Raw genomic sequence first — 18,866 nt, forward strand, 5'->3', positions numbered from 1 at the left:
GATTACTGAATAAGGGCAAAAATGTCATTGTGTCCAACGGAGTTCCAATAAAATAATGAACAATAATTATAAAAATAAAAACATTTAAAAAATAAGTCATTAAAATAAATTAGGGGTAAAATAGAAATTCGTATTACAAATCCCCTTCTACTCCGTCCGTGTTGCTCATCGTTAACTGCTGCCGCTGCGCGTCGATTACAAGTGCATCTCTCTTCCACATCCAAGCGAGGCGGCGGAGATGGCTGGCGGCAGGTCGCCGTCCGTTGTGAATCGTGGTTTCCTTCTTCAACGAATTAAGTCTTGTCGCCATAAATGTCCCACCGTCGACGACATCGTCGAGCATCTCCAGTCCACTTACCGGGATTACCGACATCTCAAGAAGTCACCTTTCACTTTAATCGTCCAACAAACCCTCGACTCGCAGCTCTCAAAGAGCCCTAAATCCATTCCTTCTACTTCCGCCAGCAAAATCAAGCGCCAATTGCAAGATTCTGAAGATGAAGGCGCAGATTGCAGTACCATTGGAAAGAAGCGGCATAGGAGAGTCGACGTACGCGAACAGCGGTTGCAGAGTATGGAGAATATGCATCTCAGGAGGATACAACGCAGCAATCAGGATGATTCGTCGTCTTCGTCTTCTTCGTCGGATTCTGATAATAGTGGCGATGGAGCGTTGTCGACATCGGAGGATGCCATTTATGGGGAAAAGGTAGAGCCGGAGTTCGATCTGATGAAGTCGATGCTCCGAACATCTTATGCAGAGTCGAAGAAATCGAAGAATGAGCATTTGGAGAAGAGTGTGGAGTTGGAAGTTGCCATAGATAATAAGGTTGCTGAAAAGATTTGTGTGGGGAATGCAAGCAAGGGGGTATTGCAGAAGGAGACACAGGATTCTCCTAATGGGACAGAAGTTGAAACAGGTGAAGCGAAGGATGAAGGGCCAAGGTTTAAGGATTTGGGAGGGATGAAGAGTGTGCTAGACGAATTGAAGATGGAGGTGATTGTGCCACTCTACCATCCACAGCTGCCATTGTGGTTGGGGGTTCGGCCGATGGCTGGAATTTTGCTTCATGGACCCCCTGGTTGTGGGAAGACAAAATTGGCTCATGCCATTGCGAATGAAACCGGCGTGCCTTTCTATAAGATTTCCGCCACCGAGGTCGTGTCGGGTGTATCAGGTAGATGTTCATCTTGCAAAAATAGTTGAAATTGTGTGTTTGAGTGGTAAAACCACATGGTTATATAGATGTGGAGATATGAATTTTGGTTATGAGATAGTATAAACATGCTTGCAATATGTCATGTTATGGTTTACTTACTGTTAAGAGTTAAGCTTTTCATTTTAGAGAACTAATTGTATGATTATCAATATAATTGTTAGTCTTAAACTGTATAGGTCTAAAGAACATTGGTATCGTATGTTGTTTAATCTTGGTTTTTCCACAGTTCCAACATTACATATGTTTTCTTAATGATACTTAAATCGTTAAACTTACAAATATGGGTTTGTGGTACTTATTTGTAACATATGTGTACATTTAACGGATCAATCGAGTTGATGAAAAGTTCTCGCTTAAACTTCAGTTGTAGCAATTTTGGACACTTTTACTACTATTACAAGTTTCACTTTTCTATGATGCTTGATCTTTTTTCTTTCAATGTTAATGTTCTCCATTTCCTCTTAATTTGTTCTTTCTTTTTGTTCTGGTTTCAGTGCCGAATAAGTTGTTTTTTGTGTTCGATTATTTCAAATAATTAATATTTGTTGGTGCATTTAGGTGCGTCGGAAGAAAATATTAGGGAGCTTTTTTCCAAAGCGTATAGGACAGCACCCTCAATTGTTTTTATTGATGAGATTGATGCAATTGCATCAAAGAGAGAAAATCTACAGAGAGAAATGGAGAGACGGATTGTAACACAATTAATGACTTGCATGGATGGGTTCCACAAACTTGTAGAATCTACTGATGCAAGTTCAAAGAAAGATAATTCCAATGTTAGACCAGGCTATGTTCTTGTAATTGGTGCTACCAATAGGCCTGATGCTGTTGATCCTGCATTAAGGAGGCCTGGTCGTTTTGATCGTGAGATCGTATTAGGTGTTCCAGATGAAAATGCAAGGACTGAAATTCTCTCTGTCCTTACCAGCAACTTGAGACTCGAAGGTTCGTTTGACCTTCTGAAAATAGCTAGGGCGACTCCTGGGTTTGTTGGAGCTGATTTGACAGCATTAGCTAATAAGGCTGGTAATCTTGCCATGAAGAGAATAATTGATCAAAGAAAATGTGAATTATCTTCTGATGTTGTTGATAAGGAACATATGGAAGATTGGTGGAAGCAGCCTTGGTTGCCTGAAGAGATGGACAAATTGGCTATAACCATGACTGACTTTGAGGTGATCAAACATATATGTATTTTTAATTATTCTTATTTCATGGAACTCACTGATTGTTTTTTCAAATGAATGATATTGACTAGATTTGTCATTTTCTCTTCTATGTTGTTACATTCTACAGGAAGCAATTCAAATGGTACAACCTTCACTGAGAAGAGAAGGGTTTTCTGCAATTCCTAGTGTAAAGTGGGAAGATGTTGGAGGCTTAGAACAACTAAGAGCAGAGTTCGATCGCTATGTAGTTCGGCGTGTAAAGTATCCAGAGGATTATGAGGTATTTACTTTTGGTTTCTCTTTTGATATTTAATAAATCATTATTTTTGTTTCATCTTTCCCTATAGCTCGTAACTGCATATTCTCGTAAAGTTGAATTAGAGAACAGTTTCTATTGTAATGCATTGGTTTCGGTTTTTCAAGCTTCATGCTCAATAGTTTTTTAAGTTCCAGTTCACAAATGAAATATTATTTAGGGTCTGTTTGGCATTCAATCTAAATTCTTTTTATGTTTTCAGTGAAGATTTGTTTGGCACACTTATTCTTCAAACGCATTTGGCTTTTGTGATCCAAATAATAGAAATTTTGGAAACGACATTTTTATGCGTTCATTGTATCCAAAGTTTGAACTTAAAATTTTGAAATGCAGAATTACTATAAGAAAGATAAAACTTTGATAACTATAGCATTTAACTCATTTCATTTTTTGTTCTATATATATATATATGTATGTATGTATGTATGTATGTATATAACATACTATAAATTCTATGATATTTGTGATAATAGTCATACAAACTTTTTTAACATAAAGCATATCCGTGGGTTAATTGATATTAATTGAGATTCAACCTATTATTTAGTTGGTAACTAGAACTATTTTTATGGGTTATAACTATGTATTATGAAACACATTCTGGATGATTGTTTAAATTGGAATCCAAATTCCAAATCTACTGCCAAAAAATATATATATATATAAACACTGGAAGCATGAAATACAGCTTGTAAGTGCATCCTTAATTTTTGTCATTAAGTATATGGATTTTTTTATGCTTCGTTGAGAATCTCCAGTGGTTTGTTCTTATGGCATTTTGTCATTTTTTTCTTAACCTGTTCTTGGTTCTAGGGCTTTGGTGTCGATCTAGAGACGGGATTTTTGCTATATGGTCCTCCAGGATGCGGTAAAACACTAATTGCTAAGGCCGTTGCAAATGAGGCTGGAGCCAATTTCATTCACATTAAGGTTCTGTATTTAAGTGACTCAAATGAGGCTGGAGCCAATTTCATTCACACTAGGTTCGGTATTTTGGTAATAACCCTTTATTTGTTGCACAGGGGCCCGAGTTACTAAATAAATATGTTGGAGAAAGTGAACTTGCAGTTCGGACACTATTTAGTCGGGCAAGGACGTGCTCACCATGCATTCTATTCTTCGATGAAGTATGACTCATGCATTACTATTCGCTAGTTATGTTGTTGATGATCATTTTTGTATTTGACTTACCATGCTCTAAAATGGATGATGATCCAAATCTTCCCCTTTCTCTAGAATGGTTATGAATAAGTGGCTGATTGATAGAAGAAAGGTTTTTTTTTTCTCTCTTATCCTTCTTTTATTATTATGTTTCCAATTGTTTGTAGGTGGATGCCTTAACAACAAAACGTGGCAAAGAAGGGGGATGGGTTGTGGAGCGATTACTGAACCAGGTTCGATGAAGCGCCTTGCAATGCATTCTATGATTTTCTTGTGCTTAGGGTCTTTCTTCTTCTTGTTTTTACTTTCTATCCTTATTTAGATTTCATTAGTTCAGTATGGTCAAATGGATCCACTTCATTTTTGTAGTTACTCATAGAGTTGGATGGAGCAGAACAACGACGAGGTGTCTTTGTTATTGGTGCTACAAATAGGTAGATCATTTAAATTCATATGCTTTGGTGAGCGTCACTATAATCTTAATACTCATAAAAATACGTTCATCTTGGTAGACCGGAGGTCATGGATCCTGCTGTTCTGCGACCAGGTAGATTCGGAAAACTTCTTTATGTTCCTCTCCCTGGTCCAACTGAACGAGGGCTAGTCTTAAAAGCTCTTGGAAGGAAGAAGCCTATTGATATTGGCGTAGATCTACTTGCGATTGGACAAATGCAGGCTTGTGATAATTTTAGTGGGGCTGATCTTGCTGCACTGGTTAGTTTTTATTCTCTTTTAAAGTTTTATAAATCTTTCGTTAGGAAACACGACTCTCCGCAATAGTATGATATTGTCTACTTTGAGCCTAAGCTCTCATGGCTTTGTTTTGAGCTTCCCCAAAAGGCCTCATTCCAATGGAGATGTATTCCTTACTTATAAATCCATGATCATTTCCTAAATTAGCCAACGTGGGACTCCTTCCCAACAATCCTCAATAGTCCTCCCCTCGAACAAAGTACACTATAGAGCCTCCCCTAAGGCCTTGGAGCCCTCAAACAGCCTCCTCTTAATCGAGGCTCGACTCCTTTTCTAGAGTCATCGAACAAAGTACACCCTTTGTTCGACACTAAGTCACTTTCGACTACACCTTTGAGGCTCACAACTTCTTTGTTCGACATTTGAGGATTTTATTGACATAACTAAGTTAAGGACATGGTTCTGATACCATGTTAGGAATCACGACTCTCCACAATGGTATGATATTGTCCACTTTGAGCATAAGGTCTCATGGGTTTGCTTTGGGCTTCCCCAAAATGCCTCATTCCAATAGAGATGTATTCCTTACTTATAAACCCATATCATTTCCTAAATTAACCCATGTGAGACTCCCTCCCAACGATCCTCAACATCTTTTTGAGTAGGCAATATTTATATTTTAGGATTAGTCACGGTTTCTTCTTTCCTCATTTTACCTGGGAAAAGGGTGAAAGGGTGTTTAAGGTCAAGCTCATGTGATTTTTATCACGACAGATGAATGAAGCTGCAATGGCTGCTTTGGAAGAAAAATTGACATCAGTCAGCAGTAACTTGGAATCAGCATCATGTACAATCAAGACGACCGATTTTGAGCGTGCGTTAACTAAGATTTCGCCCTCCGTGTCGGAAAAGGTTTTATCTACCTTATCCTATTCAAAACGAAATACTGTGATGCATTATTTTCTAACCATCCTTTTTCTCTTATGGTAACAGCAAAAACATTTTTACGAGCTTTTGTCGAAGAGCTTAAAAGCTGCTTAATGGATGGAAGACAGTTAATTCAACAATATCTGATATTTGGTACAGTTTCTCGCAAATTTCAATTCCTAAAGAGCTGTGAGTTTTGAAGTTTATTTAGGGCTTAAAAGGCACCCAAGAGAGTTGCCGTAAGTGTGAGGAGCCTTCTTTTGTGAAGGGCATTCCCAAAGTTTTGTTTAATATCAATTCTTTGAGCAAAATTTACTGTTCGTCATTAAGGTTTTAGAGATAATTTATTTAGGTCCTCTAACATGACTAGAAGTACATTTTTTCTTACGAGAGTTTGAAAATAGTTGGAAATGATCCATGATATTGTATTTCTGTTAGTTACATTGACATAAAGTTGAGCGAGGAAGCTAAAATTTTTGTGGTGATACAGTGTTTATGTAACAATCCAAGCTCACTGCTAGCAAATACTGTCTTTTTAGAGCTTTTCTTTTTGAGGTTTTTCTCGAAATTTTTAAAATGCATTTATTAGGGAGAGATTTCCACACCCTTATAAAGAATGTTTGGTTCTCCTCTCAATCCGACATGGGATCTGAAAGTTTTTAAAATGCCTCACTTGGTTAGATGGGTGAAGGTTTTAAAATATGTGGATTTTGAATGCTTAGATACAGGAAACTTGAGAGCTCACAATAAGACCTAGCTAAATGGCTTTGACATTTTTATTAGCTACTTGAATGTAACCGTTCAAATTCATCGTTAGTAAATATTGTCCACTTTGACTCGTTACGTATTGTTGTACGATTTTAAAAATGCCATCTTCTTGTTACTGGGAATAGAAAGTAGTACTGGAAGCCAAATAGGGTAGAAGGTTGGACTATTCCCTTGCCTAGGCTAGCAAGCCCTAAACTAAGTAAAGGGAAGGAAAGGGTTCCCTTGCCTAGGCTAGCAAGCCCTAAACTAAGTAAAGGGAAGGAAAGGGCTTTGCTAGGCTCACTCGGGGCTGAGGAAAGACAAGAGTAAAGTATTAACTTATTAAGGCAATAGGTAGACAATATAACTTTACCGATATCTCGACAATATAATTAAGTTATGCTAGCTCGATGAATAGATTCTAAACTCAGTTTTATGAATGAATAGAATATCATACGTGAACCTGAATTTTAGGTGAGTTGAACCTAGGAATAATAGATTAGAATGAGCTTAGGAACACTAAGCCGATCCCACAATTGCAAGTTCACTTGTTGTTGAAATGCCTACGAGCTAGATTGGATGAAATAGTTTGAAGCATGAGCAACACGTCATGTGGCTCGATTTACGTGTTATTATTTATGTTATAGTATCTGAATGAACTATATGTAACACGTACTTTCTTTTATGTTTGATTATGACTACTACGTTGATATAACTATGTTTATGTCTTCCAAGATACCATGATATACCATGTATGATAAGTATAAATGAAATAGTATGGAAGTATTATGTGCGTCATCTTATCGAACCATGATTCTTAATATAGGATCTCATGCATGTGGTATGTCATGTAATCATAGATTATTCTCCAACATGTTACGTGCTGAATAGGAGAAAGAAAATGGAGAGAGGAATATTAGCTAGACGTTTATACTCGAGTATGTACAATAATACAGAAAATATATTTAGTATATATATATATATATATATATATATATAACTATTTACTATATAAGATAAATAAGCACTAGGTTCCATAACCTCACAGCTGACACGTATAGCACGACATTATTCATGTAAACCACTATTTATAAGTCATTGCCACGTCACTTTTTTGTATTTTAAATAAACGTAAAATTTTAGGATATAAATGATTTTTTTTAATTGGTCCCATGGGGTGTAATTATTTTAATTCTAAGTCATTGGGCGGTCCAATTTGGATGACATTTTCCTCGTTTTTTTCTCCCATAATTTGTCACATATATAAATAAAGCCTAAAGATATTTTTTTAATCCGATATAATTTAAAACCCTTTTTCTTTCGCTCGAGTTCAGATTAATAATACATTTCAATTGTATTTATCAATTTGACTCGTCCCCTTCTCGATTGCAGTAAGCGGTTGTTATTGTCTTTTGCTCACATTCCCATATAACACAAATTTCAATTTCTCAAACCTTGTTTTTAAAACTCTTTGCCATCGTTTTCTACAACTTTCTTCTTGAACCGGGGCCAAAGGCTCGAGTATACGTCGCTTGGTCGTAGGCGATGCAAGAACGAATAGCTTATCTCACTTGTTGCTCGGAAGTGAGTGCCACACAATCGCAGGTTCGTTTCCGTCAAAGTGCAATTATGACAAATGGTATAGAGAAATATTGTTCATATTTGATGAAATTGACCCACATTTTTAGCAGAGAAACACTTCGAAGTAGTTTCTCTACCGAGCCATTTTCTAACTTTTTTTGTATTTTGAATGAGACCCATTGGGATGCTCGGTTGAAGATTTTGTCTAAGATACTCGAGAATAAGATATCTATAAATAAGATGTCTAAGAATAAGATGCTAGAAAAATAAGAGACAATTGTGTCAGGAGTTCTCGCAATTACTTTCAACAATTTAGGCACTATGTATGCAACGTTCTAGAAACTCACGCATCTAGTAGGGAAAGATTTCTACACATTTATAAGTAATGTTTAGTTCTCCTCCCCAACCGATGTGGAGTCTCACAATCCACCTCCCTTGGGTGCCCAACGTCCTCGCTAGCATTTCTGCTAGGGGAAGGTTTCCACACCTTATAAGTAATGTTCAGTTCTCCTCTCCAACCGATGTGGGATCTCACAATTTACCCACTTAGGGCCCAACGCCTTTATTGGCACACCGCCCAGTGTCTGGCTTTAATACCATTTGTAACAGCCCAAGTCCACCGTTAGTAGATATTATTTGTTTTAGTACGTTACGTATCGCTATCACCCTTGTTTTAAAACGCGTCTGCTAGGGAGAGGTTTCCACACACTTATAAGAAGAAATGTTTCGTTCTCCACTCCAACCGATGTGGGATCTCACAATATACCCACTTGGGGCCCAACGCCTTTATTGACACACCGCTCAGTGTGTGGCTATAATACCATTTGTAACAGCCCAAGTCCACCGTTAGCAGATATTATCTGTTTTAGCATGTTACGTATCTCCGTCACCCTTATTTTAAAACACGTATGCTAGGGAGAAGTTTCCACACACTTATAGTAAGAAATGTTCAGCTCTCCTCTCCAGCCGATGTGAGATCTCACAATCTACCCCCTTAGGGCCCAACGTCTTTATTGGCACACCGCTCAGTATCTGGCTCTAATACCATTGTAACAGCCCAAGTCCACCATTAGCAAATATTGTCTGTTTTAGTACGTTACGTATCGCCGTCACCCTTGTTTTAAAACGCGTCTGCTAGAGAGAGGTTTCCACACACATATAATAAAGAATGTTTCGTTCTCCTCTCCAACCGAGGTGGGATCTCACACTCGATCTTTTAACGAATAATAATCATAATTTGATTATTTAATTGACTAATATTCCTCACGAAAGACCAATGAGAATCAATACCAAAATAGAAAAAGCCAAAGGCGTAAAGGACAAGAATCTTTGGCAAATGCACTAATAATGCATCTAAAAAGGTGTTCGTTGGCTTCCAACTCTTATCTCTTTCTCACAATTTAAATGGTTTTGGTAAGAGATAAGATGGCATTGTTTGTTTTGCTTGTAAATGTCGACACTTTTTTTATGCTTTTGCTACCTACTTCTCAAGTTCAAACACTCCTTTCAAATGCATATTCTATTCTCAATTTGGCTTCTTCTATTGCTTCTTTGATTCATATCTTCTTCTTACCCGGTCGTTTCGGGTTTGGTTTCTGCCTCTTCGATTCTTGAAAAGACAACTAAAGCCCATTTGTTCGGATTCATTCGGTTTTAAATTGTTTATGTTATGTTATTGAACGATTAGTTTTGTTTGCCTCGTTAACTTAATGCTGGAGTGACATGACGTGCTAAGGGTTTATGGCTGAGAGTACTAAGTAAGCTGTAACAACTCAAACCCAGTACTAGCAGATATTGTCCGCTTTTAGCCCATTACGTATCACTGTCAGTCTCATGGTTTTGAAACGTGTCTACTAGGGGGAAGTTTCTACACCCTTGTAAGAACGTTTTGTTTCCCTCTTCAACCAACATGAGATCTCACAATCCACCCCCAAAAAATAAAAAAGAACTTTCGACCGAGATGGTCACTACCTTATATGACATTTCATGTTATGGTATATGATCTTTTTCATTCGTCTATCCATAAACATGTTAACCCTAAATGCATCAAATATATATCAATCTGATTAAACATATATATTCTCGATTAAGAAGCTAGATGTTTAATTTCTATGCCACATGAGTGTCAAAAAGCATTATAATGACTAATCTTTGTCCTACACTTTCGAGAGTCTCTTGATTTTATTAGGTTAGTTATTTCCAATTTTCCTTAGTATATCAAGTAAATTAGAACACCAATCTTGAGGACGACTCTCTTTTGGTAAACTTAGACCCTACGTGGTCGGTTTTGCATGGTGAAAAGATAAGGCAACAACTCGAACTTATTATAGGGTTAAAATTACGAACATTTTCTAAAAATTTAAAGTCGAGATTGCAAAAGTTATCTGAAAAGCAACGGACATTGCTAGTTTCTTCAATTCAACTTTCAAAAGTTTGTATATTCAACAACACTCAAATATTTACCTTTTTTTTTTGTGTAGGTTTTTGCATAATATTGTTCATTGTAAGTTTGAAAGAACACAGTGAACCCCCAATGAGTGTTTATGTACTGGTAATTATGAAAATGGTGGCTCTCTTCATGGCTAACTTATGTTGGTTGGGAATTGGGCATTTCAGATGTTTTCGGCTGTCGGGATTGGAGGATCGTCGAGATAACCCGACGGGTCGTTAGGGAACGGTTTGTTGAAGCCATTGGCTGTGAAGAAGCATTTGTTAGTTTCTTGTTGTTGGTCAAACATGATCTTTAGTCGTTTCCCTTGTTCTTCAATTTGCAACTGTAGCTTCCTCTGTATCTGCAACGACAATATTAAAAATTTAGACTTCTATTAGATATAAAAATTTAAGAACTATTACACTATTAAAGTTTAGATACCGATTAAACATTTTGACATTTAATAGTTTATTTGACATAAACTCGATAGAACACAAGCATACTACCTCTAGTTGATCACGAATATGCAAGTTCAAGAACTATTACACACTAAAAGAGTTTAGATACCGACTAAACACTTTATTATTCAAAAGTTGATTTGACACAAACTCGATAGAACACGAGTATACTACATCTAGTTGATCATGAAGACGCGAGTTCATGAACTATCATGCACTATTAAAGTTTAGATACCAATTAAAATTTCATCATTCTATACTTTATTCGACACAAACTCGATAGAACACGAGTATATTACCTCTAGTTGATCATGAAGACGCCTCTGAACATCGAGCTGCAGTTGTAAAGCGTCTTTAATTTGCATGGCACTGTTTTACATCATCATTCAATTGTATTAACACAAATGAGTTAGAAATAACTTTTCAAAATCTTAGATAACCATTGGTTATCATCTTTCTTAATCAAACACTTTAATGGTTATCAACACAGAGTTGAATCATTCATATTCTTGAATATAGGTAGAAAAAGTGACTAGAAGCTCACGTTTTGACATCCAGTTCAGCAACTTCATTCATGTCGTTCCTTCTATCAGATTTCCCTGCATTCGAAAATAACAATACAAAATTGGAGGTTGCAGGAAAGAATCCATTGTTGATAAGTCCAGATTCAAAGCTTTCAAGCAAACAGAACAGAGGATTGAATTGAAATAAATGGTTGTTCAGTATGGAAATCTCTTACTATCTGCAGATTCTGGCATGTATTTTGCTATCCGATATTTCTACAAAGGAGGAAGAACACAAAAATCAGTACTTATGGGTCAGAAAGGAAATTCAAATCATACAAAATTGAATTATGTTATGGATTTCTTTCTTCTTTTGATGAACCTGCAAATGGCTCTTCACATGGAATATGGTCAATCCCTCTGAATCCATCAGCTTCAAAATTGCTTTAGGCGTCGCCTCTGTAACACAAACAACAATGAGCCTTGAAAAATTCAAGAAAACTCCACAAATCGGCTTTAATGTTCTTACTCTCAGCACCACCAAGACGATTAACGCAGTCAACAAACTTCTCATGGAGATCTTGCGTCCATCGGATTCTCGTTTTGGTAGGGAATCCATTGCCATTGAAGGAAGAAGAAGAGCTTCCAGAGCCAACGGAAGAACTCAAACAAGAGAATCTAGGAGAGTTCTTCTCTTGTGAAGAACAAAAGCTTGGCTGTGCAATTGAATAACTGGTTGAATCATAGCACCCCTGAATCAGAATCAAACACCGCAAAAACATCCATAAAAGTTGGAAAGGAGAAGGCAAATAGATTAATCAGATGGAGAGTGGAAATTACGTACTCCTTGATCTTTGAAAGGAACGGAAAAATGCTTTCCGATTGAAGGCGGACGAGCATCAAACACCTTGTAGTCAGTGAAAATAGTTTTCGGTAAGCCATTGAAGCTTCTCTTACAGAGTTGAGATCTCACAACCGATTGCAAGGTGTTACTAAATTCAGAATCTGCGCCGCTGTGCTCCGCCGAATCGGAAGCCCTATCGAAAGACGAAGAACCAGTACGAAACTCAATAGGAGGAAGCCCCATACATTGCTCCGTCGAGAAGAAAGCCGAAGCAGGAGATTCGAACAGGTTGATGATGGTGGAGCTCGAATTAGACAAACCTAGATTTTGCTGTTCCAACGACTCAACCTCATCCATGGCGGATAGATGAACACAAGCTCCCATCCTCCAGGGCTGCTGTGCCCTAGTATTCTGAGAGCAACAATCAACAATCACTCCATGATTTTGATGAATTTCTTGCTTCGAATCGATTCCGTAATCGTTCATTTACAGATTTTCCAAGGAAACAACCTCCAAATCTCCGTTTTCAGTCAATTTTTGGGCTTGAAAACAGATTATCGAACCTTTTCCAAACAGATTGACAGAGTAGAAAAAGAGATACAGAGAAGGAGCATAAATAACATCAACGCATGGCATACAATTCCATTGCGATTATTCTTGGAAGACTTGATGCGTAAGATACGATGAATTACCGCGAATTGGAAGAGAGATTATTCGAGAGAAAAACGGGATGGAATGAAGAATCGGCACAAATAAATAAATCTAGAACGGAGCTAGAACACAAAAGGGAAGAACAATTTGAAATGAATCTTCGTTTTTAACTACGAACCCCAATTTTCGTGTCTGCTCCCTTCAACTCTCATGCACGTATTAAAATTATTATTATTCTTTTTTTAATTTAAATTGTTATTATTATTATTATTATGAACGAACTTTTAAAATTATTTTTTTTATTTTTTATTTTTTTATTTTCATTTAAATTGTTATTATTATTATTATGAACGAACTTTTAAAATTATTATTTTTTATCCATCATTTTAAATGGTAAAACACATTGGAATGATCATTAATTAATTTAACTAGGAATTTCTTAATTTTTTTTAATATTTTAAATTATTAATTATTATTTTTTATCCACAATTTTAAATTGTAAAACACGTTGGAATGATCATTAATTAATTTAATTAAGAATTTATTTTCTTTTATTATTATTTTTAAAATTTTTATGTTGTTGTTATTATTATTGTTAAGTTGGTGATGGTAATTAAAAAGTTAAAAAGTTTTTATTTTCACTTTGAAATAAATTATTAGTTCCTAAAAAGTTTTAAAAATGATATTTTTAGTTGTTAGAAAATAGCTTTATATGTGTGATATCCTCTGGTGATTAATGAGGAGAAGAATTCATTTTTTAAAAGGGTGTGAAAACCTCCAATCTGACAACAGGAGTATTTTAAAATCGTGAAATTCATGGCGATACATAACTGGTAAAAGCGAACAATATCTATTAGTAGTGGGCTTGGGCTATTATAAATGGTATCAGAGCCCGACATCGAGCTGGAGTGGATTAACAAATGCGTTTTTAAACCTTGAGGTTGACAACTATACGTAATGGGTCAAAATAGACAATATATACTAGTGGTGGGCTTGAGTTGTTACAAATAGTATTAGAGTCAGACACTGTTCATTTATAGATTTTGTTGGAGAGGAGAGCGAAACATTTCTTATAAAAAGACACCGAGCAGTGTACCAGCGAGGACACTAGGTGTCACAATCATGGTTTCTAGGTAGCAGAATTGGCGATTTTGCGGCACTCACTCTCAACACTCTCAAGCCTACTTCAAGTCACGTTGCCTACGGTCGGGCAACGTGAATACAAACCTCGGGTCTCGATTTCAAGAGAAGATTTTAGAAAGCGGGTGTCACAGCCCAATATTTTACTACGGACCGTGACTAACGACACGACACAAATGCCCAAAGAGATTTAAATATGAAATAAAGAAAATCATCAAATTCCAATAAAGTTTTTTTCGAACGACAAACACAGAACATAATACCGTTTGGAAAATAAATTTCAAAAGAATGCAAATATAAAAATAAAGACTAAGACTGGATTGATGCCCCGGGACAACCCATTCCTCTATGGCACTTCCAGTCTGATCACGCCTACTCTTGACCGACGCCTCGAGCTTCTGAAAAAAAAAGAAAACATAGCAAGGATGAGTATAAAAATTATACTCAGTAAGCCACCTTGTAGGCTCTGAAAACATAGCAAGGATGAGTATACAAATTATACTCATACGGGTAGCGTACCTTTGAAAACACACTAATGCAAGATGACCAAATACGGGTAGCGTACCTGTGACAACTGCGTCAAGCTAGTCAGCTTGCCTGGCTGTTGTTGCATGGGCTACAGCTTGCCCCTGCTGATGTTGGCCAGCTTGGCCCCTCTGATGCTGTACTGCAGGCAGGTTGACACGCTGATCGTTCCTCTAAAGGCAATCCACTGCAAAGTGTCCTACCTGACCGCATCTGTAGCAGGCGCCTGTTCCTGCTCTGCATTCCCCCATGTGAGGACGCCGACAATTAGGACACAAGATCATGTTCCGTACCGGGCTCTCCTTCGCCTATCAGTGCGGCCACGGGGTGGTCTGCCAGTTCTGGGGTGGCTAGGGTATGTCCCCTTTCCCTAGGCTGCAGTGTGGGATGATTGTGCTATTCCCAACTGTAGCTTGTCGGTACGGGGCGAGTCGAGCAGGGTCGCCACTTGAAGGGCTTTCGTATAGACAAAGGATGACTGAGATGCCACATTCCCCCTTAGTTCTTCCCTCAGGCCAGCGATAAATCGTTCGCCCTTCAACTCCTCAGAACTAACATAGGCTGGAGAAAACCTTGCCAGCCTATTGAACTCCAAGTCATAATCCTCCACTGATCTGTCTCCCTGTTTCAATGCGAGGAACGTTGCCTGCATTTTCACTCTGGCAGTGATTGGGTAGTATTTGCGGAGATATGCATCTTTAAACTGACACCATGTAATAAACTCTCCTTGTGGTACAATGGTTTTCTGAGCACCTTTCCACCAGAAGTCAGCTTCTCCTTTCAGCATATATGTCCCACAATGGACTTCATACTTTGGTGGGCAGTTCATAAAATGGAAGACCATTTCTATAGCTTCTAGCCAGTTTCTCAGTGGCAATGGGATCCACCTTGCCTCCGTCAAAGGAAGGCGGTTTATGCCTCTGGAAATCTCTTAAGTAGCGAACTCCACAGTCATAGTCCCTAAATCCTTGCCCCCTTGCCCAGTTGACTGATTAGACATCATGGTTTGAATCATCTGGTTCGTTAGAGCCTGATTTTCCATCGACATCATCATGAACGTCGGAAACATCTCAGCTGAGGGCATGGCTAATGGCTGGTTTAGCGGGACTGCTGTACACGGGGTTGGACCCGATGGGGCCTCCTCGGAGAAGGGAGTAGTAGGGGGTGTATCAAGCAGCCTTCGGGCCTTAGCCTTCATTCGACGTCTTTTTGATCTTGATGGCTGTGGTACTGTCCCCTCGCTAGTTTGGGACATATCCCCAACCTTCTCCTGAAATTCAGGTTGTTCCTCTTCAGGTGTTGGAACCGAGGTGTCCTGAACTTCCTCTCTTCTTCTCCTTCTGGGTCCTGGCCCTACATGCGGTTCGCATCTCTTTGGTGCCATTATCTACCACAATTAAAAAAGGAACTATGGTCACAATTCATTCATAACACATCTCCTAGGTAATGTGCGATATAATGCCATAGTCGTTCATGGTATACTCTATAAATACTAACTTAACCTTTGTCTCTATGTTTTCGTCGCGTGAGAACGTCTGGTCGTGAGCGACATGTGATTGACGAGCGAAGTCACAGAGGACACGACTCTCTATCCTAAATGTCTACAGGACCTATAACCTGATTGCTGTGATACCAAATTAGTCACAGCCCAATATTTTACTACGGATCGTGACTAACGACATGACACAAATGCACAAAGAGATTTAAATATGAAATAAAGAAAATCATCAAATTCCAATAAAGTTTTTTTCGAACGACAAATACAAAACACAAGACCGTTTGGAAAATAAATTTCAAAAGAATGCAAATATAAAAATAAAGACTAAGACTGGACTGATGCCCTGGGACAACCCATTCCTCTGTGACACTTCTCGTCTGATCATGTCCACTCTTGATCGACGCCTCGCGCTCCTGACAAAAAAAAGGAAAACATAGCAAGGATGAGTATAAAAATTATACTCAGTAAGCCACCTACTTGTAGGCTCTCTTCGCATTTTAATTTAACAGGTTGCCACGGTTTCCTATTTCGGTTCTAGGACATTTGATTCTAATCTTGGTCCCTTGGGGCTTGCCCCTTGGGTTTCACTGGTTCTTCGTTCTTTCATTAAACGCCTAGAGGTTCTTTATGCCAAGCTAATATGGTCGGTATCTCTCTATGAGGTGCTACCTCTACATGGCTATCTGGGACTACATGGTACCTAGCCTAGGGGTGTGCTGAGTACCCCTACGCCCATTTAGTCCCCCTATGGGGGGCGCGACCCAACCCGTTCCCATGCAGCTAATGGGTTGTACGACGTGGGGACACATTTCCCATGTGAAATGGCTAAGAGCAGTAAGGACTGATCAGGGACCCCTTGGTCCTCCCACGAAGCTATAGATACCGTTCACACGCTAGCAATCTATGAACACTCCGGGGTACCTTCTTGCCGTGGTAAACCGCTAAGTTTCTAGGGAAAAATTAAGTCTGACTAGAGCGGCATATCGCTCCTAACAGAAATTCTCTAATCTTATCATAGAAATGGGCCCTAGCAATTAACAGAGGGTGCATGCAATCTTCTTCTAACAACATAGTATATAATTCATGCAAACTAGGCATACCGGTTCAACGGGGCGATGACCTCCATCAGAGCACGAAGTTCGCGCTCAATGGGGCGAATTCGTCCATCAAGCACTCGAAACCCGGCATACACAATTCTAACATAAATTAACGCATGCATACATACAGCGGAAGCTTAAAGCATACAGCAACACTCATGTAATTTACCCAATACAATCACAACAGTTAATCTGATTAATAATTTACATGGAGAGTTAATCTGAAGCAGAACTACTAGCATGCATGCAATCCGAGCAAATCCTACAAGTATTTCTTCCTAAATACCGGGTGGTGACTTACCTGGTTGACGCGTGCCCTTTTGTTAGCGTTTCTTTGCCCGTGAGGTGTCCAAAAATACTGATTTCTTTAAATTAGGTCCCTATTCACGTAAAAACAGTATTAGAACTGGAACCGGGACAAAAATCGGGCAAACAGAAAACAACTGGGCCAAACTGGCCGTTCCACGCGCGCTGGGAGTGCGTGGCCACGCACCCGGGAAGGCGCCAGTCACAGGCTACACGCGCGCCTGCCACGTGCGCCCACTTCCGCGTAGTCGCGGGTCGGCCAGCCCGGTCGGCTCGGCTCGCGTTGCGGTTCGGCCCGGCTTGCAGGCGACACATGTCGACGCCTCGCTAGAGCTGCGTTACTCCAGCCGATGGTCGACGCGTGTCCGGCGCCTGTCGCCGCCCTCCGCCGCTCGCCGGCCGTTTTTTTTTCTCTTTCTTCTTTCTTCTCTGTCCTCGGAAAACCGAAATCCAGTCTGTTTTTTCCGATTTTCATATCTTTCGATCCGTAGATCGGATTGATATGATTTCTTCGGCAAAGTTCTAGATCGTGTTACAGGCTACGTCCTAGTATTTTTTTTGTAATTTTTTCTTGACTATCGGATGATTTAAGAACGTCAGAAGTTCGCTCACCGTTCTCGGACGACTCTCGGATCTCCGCCTTTGGGTTGAGGTCTCGGCCAAACTTCTTCACAGACCGTGCGTGAGTTGTTCCTAGGTGAAGATTTCAGCATTTTAGGATCAATTCACGTAGGAGAAAACTTAGATCTGAGCAATGTCGTTTAGAAACCTTAGCTCGCGAAATGTTCTTAGGTTTTGACGGAGCGTCGGCCTTGGTAGTCTCTCAATCCTTGTACGAGTCTCGTCTGGAGATGGATTCCGGCGGTGGTTCGTTAATCTTCCCGGCTGACTCCTCACTGATTTCTCTCTAACTCCTTTTTCTTTTGCAGGGAATCTGACGGGGTTCTCCTTGGACCCCTATTAGGGCTGGAGGGGCAAAAAGACAATTTTGCCCCTCAGTTGACTTAGCCCCCCCTTTTTTTTTTCTCGTTACAGTGGGGGAGAGAGATTTTGGAAAAAGAGTTTTGAAAGAGAGAGAGAGAGAGTGTGTGTGTGTTATAGCATGCAAGCAAAAAGGCAACGTTTTGAAAGCAGTATATAACTTTTACGGATAAGTAGAATTTGACAACTAGTCGCATCCCTTATAGTACATTTTGAGGCAGTTCATGTCTACCAGGTGTAGCCATGAGTTCGCCGAAACGTCATACTCTTAAAGAAAACAAGACAGAAATAATACAACATGAAAGCGATAAAAGAAAGCAATAAAGTAGTACAAGACAGGGTTTCGGCGTGTCACGGACATGCGGCCATGGGCGACATGCCTTGGACAAGCATGACCGTGACACCAGGCCCCGAAGAAAACGAAACGAAACATTTCTCATAAGGGTGTGTGGGCCCTAAGGGGTGAGTTTTATAATTTGTTTATATTAGGTGATAATTTCCTCCTTTTTTGCTTCTATGCAATGAGAGGTTGGTGGGAACGAAGTCATACGTTGACTGGGATATATAAGTAAGAGACACTATCTCTAGTCAAGAGAATTTATGGTAAGAGTAGACAAA

At 39.1% G+C, this 18,866-nt stretch overlaps 2 protein-coding genes across 2 annotated transcripts; one reads left to right on the forward strand and one right to left on the reverse strand.

The window, feature by feature from the left end:
• The first annotated feature begins 126 nt into the window (after positions 1-126).
• LOC111435536 (cell division control protein 48 homolog C-like) lies at positions 127-5,971 on the forward strand. The gene is made up of 10 exons (XM_023072937.1): positions 127-1,178; positions 1,779-2,395; positions 2,517-2,669; positions 3,519-3,635; positions 3,728-3,832; positions 4,034-4,099; positions 4,236-4,300; positions 4,379-4,580; positions 5,334-5,471; positions 5,553-5,971. The coding sequence occupies exons 1-10, from the start codon at positions 239-241 to the stop codon at positions 5,598-5,600; spliced, it is 2,451 nt and encodes an 816-aa protein (XP_022928705.1). The 5' UTR covers positions 127-238; the 3' UTR covers positions 5,601-5,971.
• A 4,223-nt stretch (positions 5,972-10,194) lies between these two features.
• LOC111435539 (myb family transcription factor PHL5) lies at positions 10,195-12,876 on the reverse strand. The gene is made up of 7 exons (XM_023072942.1): positions 12,051-12,876; positions 11,736-11,958; positions 11,589-11,665; positions 11,443-11,482; positions 11,248-11,302; positions 11,003-11,072; positions 10,195-10,606 (listed from the first exon to the last, which is right to left on the reverse strand). The coding sequence occupies exons 1-7, from the start codon at positions 12,534-12,536 to the stop codon at positions 10,427-10,429; spliced, it is 1,131 nt and encodes a 376-aa protein (XP_022928710.1). The 5' UTR covers positions 12,537-12,876; the 3' UTR covers positions 10,195-10,426.
• Between the last annotated feature and the right edge of the window lie 5,990 nt (positions 12,877-18,866).

Source organism: Cucurbita moschata, unplaced genomic scaffold, assembly GCF_002738365.1.
Source record: "Cucurbita moschata cultivar Rifu unplaced genomic scaffold, Cmos_1.0 Cmo_Scf00049, whole genome shotgun sequence".
Taxonomy (NCBI): domain Eukaryota; kingdom Viridiplantae; phylum Streptophyta; class Magnoliopsida; order Cucurbitales; family Cucurbitaceae; genus Cucurbita; species Cucurbita moschata.